Source organism: Rhipicephalus sanguineus, chromosome 1 (assembly GCF_013339695.2).
Source record: "Rhipicephalus sanguineus isolate Rsan-2018 chromosome 1, BIME_Rsan_1.4, whole genome shotgun sequence".
NCBI classification, from domain to species: domain Eukaryota; kingdom Metazoa; phylum Arthropoda; class Arachnida; order Ixodida; family Ixodidae; genus Rhipicephalus; species Rhipicephalus sanguineus.
The window spans coordinates 190,302,835-190,315,959 of record NC_051176.1 but is presented as its reverse complement, the minus strand read 5'-3'; the positions used below and the strand labels follow the sequence as shown (position 1 = coordinate 190,315,959).

Sequence of the window (13,125 nt, the reverse complement as noted above, 5' to 3'; positions counted from 1 at the left end):
ATACAGAGCCCAAAACGACACTTGAACACATCTGCCTGCCCGGCTCCCACTTCAAATCATCGAGGTCCCCCCCCCTCCCCCTGAAACAATTTTTGCCTATGCCCCTGGCACAAAGCCATTCGGTGTTCGTGTCGATCTTTGCTTGTCACTATGGTGGAGCGGACTTCGCTTAGTTTTCAGTTGGCCTCATGCGAAGCTTTGACGCGCGCTTTCGCGGCAGCCAGCTGTCCGTTCACCTGTGTCCCAGAAAGGCGTACGCGAGTTTTTTGACGGAAATAAATGTTATATGCGTATATCGTGGTTTGAAAACAGGTTTTGCTAGTTTTCCGATGATACGAAATTTTGGCCGATACGAATGTTGTAGCTCCCCCTTCGGATTCGTATCACCGAGATTCTACGGTGTCTGGCAAACCCTACCTGCTTTGTTTGTTTGGCCACCCTAAGCCATTATAAGACCGCAACGCCAATGTTTACGCTTACGGCGCTGTTAGGTGATCCAATGGTGTTGTGCAAACACCCATTATTTTACAGAACATTTTATTTCAAAAGAGTTCCTCCTTATTTGACTGTTTTGTTTCACACGGTTCATTTTTCCACTTGGCAGTGAGCTTTTAGCTGCTCCAAAAGCTGTTTTCCCTGCTCCCAAACCCGTTTTTGGCTGCTCCGAAAGCCCTTTTACCTGCTTCAAAACGCACTTTTTGCTGCTCCAAAAACCTGCTCCGAAACAGCTTCAGTCAATCACATCACTGAAGTTCACCAATACATTCTCAGTAACTTCTACTGAGGTCACGGTACGCCATGGAGGAAGGAAAAACTAAGGAGAGGCCCTATCGTATCCCAATGCATTACGAAAAGTGTGGCGGAAGTGACGTCAGATTTATGGGGCAAACAAACCGGTATGGGGCAAACAAAACAGCAGACGCCCCGCGGCGTGCTCTCCGCGGTGGTTCGCTTCTGTTCGAATCTGTAGTCCCAGCGTAAACTTAGCGCGTATTGTGTGGTTCGCACGCAGTAAAATGTTGCAAGTAGATGTTTACCAGGCTGTTCATGCGTGGCGGGCCCGAGCGCTGCGTGCTGAAATTCTTCGTGGAGCGTTTTTGTGCAACAGTACAGAAAGTACCGGTACGTGCCGTAATGAAAAACATTCAGCCCCTGCCTTATCGTATTCGGACTCACCTAGCAGTGACTTACGCGTTCTGCTGGACGTTAGGCCTTTCTTTTACTTTCTCGTAGCCCGATTTCCAGATTCATTGCCCGATTAGCAGTTCTTTGCACGTGTATATGGAGTAAGCGTAGTAGCTATTCGGCGCAGCGCCAACGTACAGTTGACGTAACTTGACGTCGAAAAGAGGACACCGCGGTGTATTGTATACGCGACGGTGCATGTAAAGTTTGTAATTCCAGTGCGCACACAACACAAGCACGCAGCGAGCGCACACCGCACAATATATACATCACGTAGTCCGATAACAACAACAAAAGTTTATTGCCCATTGTTTGAACGACACAGCCTCTAAAACGTACGATGCCTTCAGCGCATGGTATGTACGGCGCGTCAGACGCCAAAAACAAAATTTCACGTGTGTTCCGGGTTCACAGAATGAGTAACAAGCAACAGAGCGCACATCCGAGAGCTTCGCACGCAAATACCATGCCTTAGTGATCAGTAATGAAGCGAACGTATACGTACACATGAAAAGTGACACCCGGTACTGTCCGCAGTGCACGCGTGGGCATTGCGTAGTTTTCCAAAAGAACACACACAAAGAACAGCAAGCGTGAACCGACTACGCCGCTTGCACGGCGAAAAACAAACAAACAAAAAAGGCTGCAAAGTTTCGCGATGCGCGCATGCGCTTGCAAACGTCGCGACGGAAATCGCGAAATGTTTCGCTGCGCCTTCGCTAGGAGGCGATGCGGGTGTTTGCGATGTGGAGGCTTCACGAATGTGACGTCAGGGCCTCTCCTTAGTATTCCTTCCTCCATGCGGTACGCAGAATATCGTGTTTACTTGAATCTCACGAAAACTCTGCAGATTATAAATGAAAAGTTGGATGACTCAAAATGGCAGCAAGTGGCAATAATAAACTGACACAGCGGTAAACCCACATTCCAGAATGCTGCACAATACAGTAAAATGACGTTAAAGGGGCCTTGTGACACAAATAAGCATGTCGTTTTCAACGCTTGTTCTGGTATACTGTGGAATGCGCCGGCATCGTTGCGAAAGTGGCATCGCCAAAAACAAAGCCGTTATAATTTTATTTCACCAGATAAACTACATACCTTGATTGCGGACTACAGCGACACACATGGGCTATGTTTGTTATAGGAAGTGATGTTGCGTCATGTGGCGGTGACGACAAAGGCTGTGGGTTTTGATTGGCTTGACGCGACAAGTACCATGCAATATGCATATGGTGGTAGCTAGGCCATATTACTGAGCGCTAAGAAGAATAAAACCCCTTTTTCATGCTTTCTCAGTAACAAATCACTTCAGTTTCTAACTGATGTATTTTCAAAACAATCGACACAACGCTAGGTGTGCTGTGGAACTGGTGGAAATAATAATGTAACGATACTCTTCCGCGTTTTGCCTTTTGTGGCATCGGGCGATGTTGGCCACACCGACAACCGCGAAACACACAACGCTCAGTTTGGCACAGTGCTGTCAACGAAAAAAGAAAAATTCTAAACGCTTGCCAACCAACGCATTCCGTGTCATCGGGTGGTAGTGTTTCGTCTGGGCCCTTGAAGCCATCCTCACGTTGCACGGGGCTCAGCGACGCACTTTCAGTTTACAATGGCGTGTCCGGATACAGCACTACATGCAGGCCATCGTTATATCGCAAGATCCCACGCTCAAGGTTTGTTAGATCACCCAGACTCACTGTCACACGACACGACAAACCATGAGACCGTCTGCTAGACGATGCATGTGGTTCGTCGTAGCCATGGTTGCAATGCCGTCAAAAAAAGGCGGTGGCAAGGCACTGTGCAAAGGCCACCATGAGACAAGACTTCTGGTATGTCTCTATAAGAGGCGCTCGGTGATTGGAAACGGCCTTTGACGTCACTGGGAGAGTGAAATGCGAAAGGGAACATTTCTTGTCATCGTCTGCTCAAGTTTCAAACTTTGAAGACTAACATCAGTCTTCGTGCACCAATTTTCGTAATTCTTTTTGCGTTCGTCTCGGCATTCATTACTACACACACTCCAGCGCTAAACAAGACTGTCGCAAAAGTGTATCTGGGCCCCTTTGAAGGGGCTCTTTAACACTTTTCCAAATACTAATCCTCAAATGTGCTCACTATCGGAGTTTATTGGCTCATGAATCAACTGCTACAAGAACGTTTAGAATCGATTAAGTATGAGCGAAGTTAGAGATTTGTTGCACACTTTCTGTGTGCAACAAATCTCTAATTTTTTTTTTTTTTTTTGGAAAGTGTTGCAGGGCCCCTTTAATAGGTACTTGCAGGGAATGCACGCTATTACTGCTCCCTAAGCACAAAGTATTACAAAGTAGCGTTTCTTTTTTTTTTTCCAAAGTGCAGAAAAAAATTTGGCTCTCTCACACAACAGTGCGATAGCACAGTGGTGTTATTAAAGGGATACTGAACAAAAATTTGAAAAAGCTACGAAAACACTTACATTCGACTCGGACGACACAACTGTTCCTGTACGCAGCGTTTATTTCACGTAATTTCGAGCAGTTGGCCGTATTTTTAGTGGATTGTGAGCGCGGCGGCTGCATGCCACTGCGCTCTTGTCGGCGGACGTGACGTCGAGTGCTCCAGCAAGAGGGGGGCAACCGGCACGCTCTCTCCTGCCCTGCCACTTCCCTTTCTCCACCTCTCCTCTCAAGAACCGAGGGTGGCTGGTGTGGCGCTGAGCCTTGTCCTCTTTTCCCCACATAGGAAACAAAATAGCGCTTATTCCTCAAAAACCGCTACAACTGCCGAGCGTGTCGCAAGAGCGCAAAGATGCAAGGTGCGAGTGACAGTGGTTCCACGAGCGGTCATTGCGACTCCGAGTTCGACAGGCCTCCAAAACGGATGCGCCAAATACAACCATATGCATGTGACCGTTCTGCTGTGTCAAGCGACAGCAAGGACGACGAGCCAGACGAGCCGCCGTAGCCCAACGTGGGTCGGCAGCCGGGACCAGCAATTTACACAGTAACTCGTAGTCACTATCCTCGAAGTGTTCGGAGCACAAAAAGTCACGCTTTGAAGGCACCCACGTTGGCTGCGATGGGCGCGCAGCGCGAATCCATATCCTTCGAAGCTTCGGCTCTGTTGGAAATGTATGACAGGGCACACCCTAGCGCAGAACAGCGTTGAGGCATTCTGCGTTGTGTCAGGTGCTTCACCGTTCACATTACGTAGCAGCACACAACACAGACGGCAAATTCGTAGACGTGGGCGCAAGCTCCGCTTGAGAAAACAGTCTATTCTAGGGACCGTAACACGGCCGAGAGCGCGGCAATGGCATCGTTGGCTGCCGGTTGAGAACACGCACGGAGAACACCTTCCCGACCGTGAAAACACGTTTTGGGAGAGACGCGCGGCAGCGGGTGGCGGCTTGCGATGTCGATTGGTAAGCGATTTTGCTGCGAGCACGGTTGGCGAGTCGCTATCCGCGGAGTTTCGCGTCACTTCCTCTCTAGTTCGCTGCGCGGCCGCTAGACGCGCCAATTCGCGAAAAATGCATTAAATTCATTATTTTCTGCTAGTCTCTGGCTGAAATGAAGGTTGTTTCAACAGATTTCAGCACCCAATCTTTCAATTGAGTCATTTATCTCGGCGGCGAAAATTTTGTTCAGTATCCCTTTAAGGAATTCTTTGATACTGTGATAGGGAACATGGCGGCACAACACACAACTTGTCCAGCTTTCCGCAATGCGTGTGTTTTAGGGGTGTGCAAATATTCGATTAAACTTTCTAATTTATAGCGTTCATGCTTATGAAGAATTCGACACGACAAATATCGAGCACGCGGTCGATGTTGCAACGTCATTAGGAAGGCTAAAAGTCACCCTAACGCAAGTTTGTCGTAAGGAGATTATTCGTCATTTCTGCCCATCAGAAAAATAATAATAATAAAGAAAGAAAGAAAGAAAAGAAAACACACATGCAAGTGCATTCTCCAATGAAAATTTATTAACGCAGTCACACGACTTGACTACTTGTTCTTAGAATCATCATCAAGCCAGCCTTTTCCATAACTTCAATGCCCAGGCCCTGCTGGCTTTGAAGTGTGTCCCTGGTATTTCCGCTTTCTTTGCCCACAAATAGCTTGGTGCTTGGTGTCACATGTGACACTTTGCTCATGCTACAGCTGCACCACCCATTTAGAAACGCTGAACTTGCACCCCACTAAGCAGTTGTTAGGTTTTTTGGCATGGAGAGTAGCAGCATTCTTGAACAATGCTGTGAAGGAGTGCCAACAGTTTTCCAAACATGGAGCACTCATGATGGTGAAGCATGTGACCGTCTGGTAAAAAATGCACCAGAGCCAAAAAAGAGCTTTTCCATCAACTACCTGTACGTCCTGAAAAAATTGCTGCTGGTCGCCGCCAGGAGTGCCACTGCTGATTAGAAAAGCGGCTCTTCCATCAACAATTCTCATGTGTGCGAACTTTTGTTATTCAGCATTTGATTCCATATGCAATATTTTTGGCCACTATATGGGACTATTCAATTCGAATGCGATTTAAGATAAATTTCGCTGTCCACATGCCCTAAAATAGCTCATAAACCCACCTGATGGATGAAAATTTGTTATATACCGGTAGTTGTGTATGAGTCTGCGTCACACAAAGCCACAAGGATTTTTCAAAATGATGCCGTAATATCAGAGTTACAGGCGTCTGATGATCGACAATGCAGTCAATGCTTGTTTCTCACTTTCTTTGGCTACTCTCACCCACCTCACCCACTGGCTACTTCTTTAAAGCCACGTGTACCACATGACTACCAGCATCATGTTCACACATTTTTCTTGTTTCCAAACACCCTGCACTTCCAGTTACAACAGCTTCGCACTTTTGGTTTTTTTCTGCCTTGGATCCCCGGCTTGTGCATCAAACATGCTGTGGTGATGCACCAGCCTTTGATATCATTGAACATCTTCAACACAAGAGGTGTCCAAAGTTTGTGACAGTTCTGCCAGCACCCCGCCTGCAGCATAACCGATAAGCCACTCGAAGACCATGCAACGCTGCCACATTGGCTGCAGTGGCTATCCCAGCCAAAATAATGTACACTAGAATAAAATGATACAAAAATTGCATATTTTATAAGTAATGTCCACTGTCGAATGTCTAACCCCAGTGTGAGTTCCTACACAAGTTTCGTTCAGCTGCAGTAGTTCACTGCTACTGACTGAGCACAGTGAACCAGCTCAGCCGTGCTTGCATCCTATCTGACGACGCCACGTACATCAGCATACAGTCGAACTCGCATATACAGTCGAACCCGTTTATAACGAACTCGAAAGTGCCGCGAAAACTGGTCGTTATAATCAGTAGTTCGTTGTAAATGGACTCTCCCTCAAAAACATGAACTTAGCGACCAAGCCGCTTTTTTTTCTGCGCATTTTTATTGAAAAGTGCTAACAACTCATCCGGTGAGGAGTTAGGCCTTTTCGCATTGTGAAGAACCGACACCGTTTCACTGAAGCGCGGTACCGTCACGTGGAGCCGATCATCCCTGACTAGTTGTGTGCAGGGCGTCGCCTACTCGGCTCACGCCATCACTGCCGGGCCGCTTGCATTTGTACACGCATTTGTGCGCTCTTTGTGCCCGCTTCACTTCGGACTGTGCGCGGGTGCGGCGAGCGGCCTGTTCGGCGAAGACAGGCATTTTGCAAGCAACGCGCACTGTACGTCTCCACGATGCTCTGACGGTTCTGCACGACAGGCGCGGCGCGCTTGGATTGCCGCCTAATAAAGCACGCTGTATACACTCGCTATTAGCCCCGAGAACGAACACTGGCGGCGCGGCAGTCGCGGCGACGTGACGTCACGGCAAGGACTCGCTTGCTCCGCGGCCGAGGATCGCCTTTTTCCGCGCCCGCCGCGTACCCGCTCTTTCGCGATACGGTGGTGATTACTGCTCATTCTTGCGATGCAAATCTCCCAAGGGAGAAGGTTGAAGTTTACGCTACTAGCGAAAGTTTAGTAAGCTGTAGAAAGTTTGGATAGTATAGCTTATAATGCGCGAATTCGCGTCCGAACGGAAGCTTCGCCGTGAAAATGGTGACGCACGAGAGCAAGACATTTGTTGTTTTCACCGCGTACTCCAAGACAACGGTGCTAAAAAATTTACGCTAATGGTTCTAACTTCATTACAGCTTGGCGTAGACTCCACGGTTAGAACACGCGTCCCGCAGATTACAAATTAAATTAGGACGTTTTCAATTCACTAAATACATTGTACAAGTTACGTCTGCCTTTGCAGATTATCTAGGTGATTTGACAGAATTGCGCCTTCTGCTACAGAAGACTTCAGATTAATCTGTCTATCGTAACGAATCACTTAATACATCCGGGAAATTAAACAAAATAATACTGCCACGCACACAATAATTTCGTGAAATTCTGAGGTGTTAGTATACTTGGAATATGTAAACATTTCTTCTCAATACTCGTCTGGGATTATGTGGCCGTATACCCCGATTTGCATGAACTGCTGGTCCGATCAACCGCCGGGTCACGAGCGGTAATGTTAAATTCTCGTGGGCGCACTGTTGATAACAATCATCTGCAAAACAAACGCCTGAAAGTCAAAATGAGCGTTTCGAACTCTTTCACTCACAGTGACGTGGCCCACGTATTAATTGAACGTCCTTCGCCTTAATGATTCAATTAATGGTCTCGCACGTCATGTCCACATAAAGGTTCATGATGCTCAGGGGTATATCAAATGCAAAAAAAATAGTTTATGAGCTGACTATCTAAACTAGTACTTACACAAGTGTACAGCACCGTTGCTACGATGCTGCATAAAGACACAATCTGACACCAATAAGGAGTTTCTGCAATTAGCCTCAACTTTTTTATGTTGTGAAATGAAGCCCCTAAATTATTGCGAGAAAAACGTGAAACTAAACAACACGATGAGTTAGCGAGTACGCAAGAAAAACAAACACAGCAACTGCGGCAGTATTCTCGGGCGAGCGCTTTCGACATATTTTGCGAAGCTCAATACTGCATGCGCTTTCGTAAACGTGCGCGGGGCTTGGCACACCGGCAAGAACGCTGTCCGCCGATCGCGGATGCGTCCGATGCATATAACACTTGTGGAGGCGAAGCCATGATATTTTAAAAGGAATCGCCCGTGAACAGCACAGCCTAATAATATGAATAAGGTGTCTTGCGTGTCAAGACCACGACATGATTGTGAGACACGCTGCAGATTAATTTTTGCCGCCTCGAATTCTTTAACGTGCCCCTGTATCTAAGTAGAGGTATGTTGCTTTTCACACCCGTCGAAATGCGGCTGCTGTGGTCGACAATCAGACTCATCCCCGAAGTTAGCAGCGTGACACAACAAACCTGATCACCCCTTTCAGAGTGTGCACGACGGCGCGCGGGCACCGTTGGGGACTGTGAAGAAAAGATGCATATAACTTTTTGTCGTTTTACTAGGAAAATTGTCGATGCTGTTTTCGTCATTCATGTGAAGCTTGAGACAGACAAAAAGCGAACGTAAACAGCGGAGCAGCGCACGAAGCAAGCGCGTGATATGCCGGCGCGTCACAGCGGGCGTCGAAGAGTCCTTGCCGTGACGTCATCCGCGCCTCTCGCCAGGCGGCGCCACCCCAACTTCTCGGGGCTAATAAGTGCATCAACGTTTCTCGGTGCCCGTGCCGCTCAACACCAGCGAGCTAGTTTCGTTTATACGAAGTGACGCGCACTTTATCACGCACGGCGCGGCGGCGGCAAACTTTCGAACGGCAATGGCATGGCGCGCTTGTACTGCTTGTACCGCCATTACTCCGTTTACGCCACACGTGCAGCCGAGCCGATAGCTGCAGATGACTGTGATAAGGTTGTCGGCGATAAATCATAATGGCACGTTCATTGCCGGCCATCACATCGCCTTCGCTCTCTTATGCTTATCCGTGAAGGAATCGCCGCAATCGCGCGGAAGTCGTGATCATTGATCGGCCGGTCTCTGCCGTTACCGAAAAGACGAAAGACATTTTGCGGCACATTGTGACGTCGACGCAGTGAACATTTAAGCGCCGAAAAGTTACCGCGGTCATCGCTTATTGCATTTTATGGTTTCTTGCGTTCCAAGGCATAGGTTCATCGTAGGCGGTCGTAGCTGCCGAGAACGGCGACAGGAAAGGTTGCCGTGCGAAAGCTGTCTGCAAGGCTTCATGCTGCCTCCTATTTCTTTCTTTCTTTTTTTATTCCCCACTGTCATTTGCCCTGCCACTGAAGAAACGACTGGAAAGTGAGCGACCTCGCTCGTAGCGTCCGAAAGCAGCGCGCGCGGTGCTCGCCGATCTCGGGTATCTTTATCACGAATAAACTGAACCGGGGCACGCGCGAGCGCGCGCCTCATGCTTTAGAAGGCCTGCTTTAACTTTTTTTCGCTTCGTAGACGCCATATTTTTACCGCGACCGTGTCTGAAGTGTTCATTGTAAAAGTAGGAGGTTTTGAAAAATGACGCAATTTCAATTGGTAGCATAGGAAAATCGTAAGTGCACCGAAATATGGTCGTTATAACCGATAGATCGTTATATATGGGATCGTTATAAGTGGGTTCGACTGTATCAAACCCACATATAACAAATTATTGTTGATATCGAACAGTTGTAAAATTCCCTTGAATATATTTTCGATATATAAAATATTTTATATATTGAATTACCTATATATAGAGCTCTCTTGTGATCCCCTTCCAATTCTATATATTCGGGTTCGACTGTATTTCTTGTACATTAAATTACTGCAAGGAGAACGAGAAAAGGCAACAACAGTGTCTTAATTGTGAGCTTCGGCAGTTCATTCCCATGTGCCATCAGGTACAGCTTCAAAGTAAACCGAAAAAAAGCCTAGCCACGGTGCCAACGATGCCAACACTCCGGTGCTCAGTAGCAGCGAGACTGACGGGTCGACAACTCTATTGCAGATTTGGTATGTCATTGTGTGGCCACCGCAGAAAATTGGTACCATACTCCATCTGTTGTTAGGCAGGGAAACTGCCAATCACAAGCAAAACCGCCGTGTGTCCGCGAACAGCAGACGATGTACAGCGTGTTGCTATGCCGTTGGTGTGCAGCTGTTATGTATTTCTCCCAAATCACACTGCCAAGCACAAATGCGCTTGAGAAAAATTGTACTTAGAATGCGATTGATGTGGCATTGTAAATAACAAACAAAAACATGCAAGACTTGTGTGAACAAGCAGCATAACAAGGAACAGCAAGCTTGCGGCCGATGCTTAGTTAGCGGAGACTCGCTAGCGGACTTACAGAAGAGTCAGGTTCTCGTTCGACCAATTAACAGCTTATGCATCTGGTGACATCACCGGATGTACCAATTGAAGTCACAAGTGATGATGAGCACACCGGAAAGGCCCGGAGAGATTCATGGAATTCTTTGTTTATTTTTGTGGCACTCTCATGGCACGTAGTGCTGCTGCATTTGACATCAGTGATTGTAACGGCATTCTAAACTTGATACACATGTTTACATGAAATTTGTAAAAAAAGTGTTGGGTGTGGTTGGGGCTTAATCTGCTACTAGGTGAAGTCTGATGCCTCTTCGTTTAAATGCAGTACTTCAACTTGCCACCGCATGGAGCTGATAGTCCCTATAACCATTTGTCTGCAGCACATTATGTAGAGAAGGCAAAAGAAGGTTTTTTCATTGTGTGCCTTCTTGTGTCCGTGTGTCTTAATCGTGCTGCAACCAGAGTACATCTAAGCTAGCTGTTTTGCAAGACTATTTTGCAATGAAAACTCGTGACCACAAACTATATTCTCCCTGTAAGTGCGATCCTCCCAGGGAAGAGGTGCAAGAATTATCACAGCTATTGTGAAATAGTGTGATCCTCTCAGGAATGAAGTGTGAGGTCTTTTAAGAATTATTCTGGAAGTTTCATGTTGTCCCCTCAAGCATTATCTCAGTGACAGGGAACGTTGCTGCCGTTGTGTAGCCTTTACCACCACCATACCGTGGCGCAGTAGAGGTGTCGGTGTAGGTTTAACATTGCAATACCTTATTCTAGTGGCCTGTGTATGAGAGTATTTGGTTGGAAAACAGCCTTTCTCATACACACATAGCATCTTTTTTTTTGCAAATGGTCTGTTACAGTGTTTTTAAGGTTGTAATATTTAAAAAAAAAAAGGTAAGTAAGGTGCGCTGAAGCTGCAGTGGGGAAGGATGTACAGCTGAATGCTTTATAGCCTCTTCCAAGCAGCCCTTGCACTTTTTGCTGTGGTGCTCCAAAGCTTTTTTTTTTTTTAATCAGCCACTTCACGGCTTGATAACCTTCAAAGTAGGGGTGTGCGAATATTCGAAAGTTTCGAATATTCGTCGAATATTACATTCGAAATATTCGTATTCGATTCGAAAATCGTGTATTCGAAAAGTTTTGAATATTCGATAACTTCGAATATTCGAAAAATTAGAATATGCGATTCGATTATCATGCATAAGATAACTCGTCTTCCACATTTCTGCTGCGTTCGTATAGCTAAAAACGTTGCCGAGAGGAGCGATAAACATCGTAAGTACACGGAGGCACGATATCTGCCTGCAACGAGCGCCCCAATACGTATGATTTATTGCTGGTGCATCTCTGACGTGCAGCGCTGTTGGCGATCGTGTAACCATACATTTTCAATATTATGCGGCCGTAACGTGCCGCACTACCACTCGTTCACTATGCGGGACCACTTCTGAAGAAAGACAGTGACCCACGTGACTGGTGGCGGACTGTAGGCACCTTCAGATACCCTAGTCTGGCAAAGCTTTGCCCCCATGTACCTCCCTATACCAGCCACTTCTGTTCCAAGCGAGCGTGCCTTTTCAGTGGCAGGGGGGGGGGGGTGTCTCTGTTAGAAGGGAGCGCCTGCTGCCTGATCATGTGGAGCAACTCATATTTCTTCATGATAACATCTAGTCATTACTTTCATTGTGCCGTGATATGTGCTTGTGTTGTCATGTGCATTGTGCTAGCCTGCATGGACATTGTGTTCTGGAGATAGCAGTGTATGTTGTGTTGCCAGTCAGGCTGTTAATGTTTTTTTTTTTCAAATCGCTACATGTTAAATAAAATATTGTTACTGTGGAGGCATTTTTCCTTTAGGTATTCGATATTCGATTCGATATTCGAAGGTGGATATTCGTATTCGATTCGTATTTGAAAAATTTGATATTCGCACACCCCTACTTCAAAGCCATTGAATGATGTGTTTGTGGGAACCCAATGGTTAGTTCAAATTATATATTCCATTATGTGTTCACCATAACAAGGGCCAAATTAATGATCATGTTGTATTTTCACCACCATGTCCATCATGATGTTCACCACATTACCTCATACAGCCATACCTCATGATCAGGTGTTAATCCTTTTGTTCTCTCTTTTTGTGATGCCATCATATGAAAGAGGCAGTTGACTCAAAGCATAGCCATTGTGTAAGTCGCAACTTTCTTCTTCCAGGCCACACTTGGGAGCCTGGAGACTGTGCTGGGTCGTAAGGAGCATAGAGGCGACACCAAGAATGACGATTGAGTGCATCAGTTTACATTCACTTCTTTGGTTCCCCCTCTATAAAAATAAGCAGCCTCTGTTTTGAAACACTGCTGATGAAACAGTCATTTCTTCTTTATTGTAGAAGCTACATCCATCTTGGAAGGGAAGAATGTTTGATATGAGCAGAGAACTTTTTGTTATGTTTTTCTCTCTATCTGATTTTGTTGTTTACATTTGCACGATGAGCAATACACCAAGCTATGTGCAAAAGCAGCACTGGCATAGCCTAATTAGTTTCCATCTATATAACCATTTCCACTAAATCTAATTAAATCTAAATTAAATCTAATGGACAATATGAGGCGGCATAAATAATGAACTCAACATAGGAGTGACACGAA

General features: G+C 46.3%; 1 protein-coding gene across 3 annotated transcripts in view; it reads left to right on the top strand.

Moving 5' to 3' along the window:
* LOC119404246 (cell division cycle and apoptosis regulator protein 1) overlaps positions 1-12,797 on the top strand; it is a 221,614-nt gene extending 208,817 nt beyond the window's left edge. For all 3 annotated transcript variants that reach the window (XM_049418286.1, XM_037670826.2, XM_049418290.1), the window contains one exon: positions 12,692-12,797. In XM_049418286.1, the coding sequence (XP_049274243.1) occupies positions 12,692-12,763 (72 nt within the window). In that variant the 3' untranslated portion in view covers positions 12,764-12,797. The remainder of the gene's footprint in view (positions 1-12,691) is intronic.
* Positions 12,798-13,125: the final 328 nt, after the last annotated feature.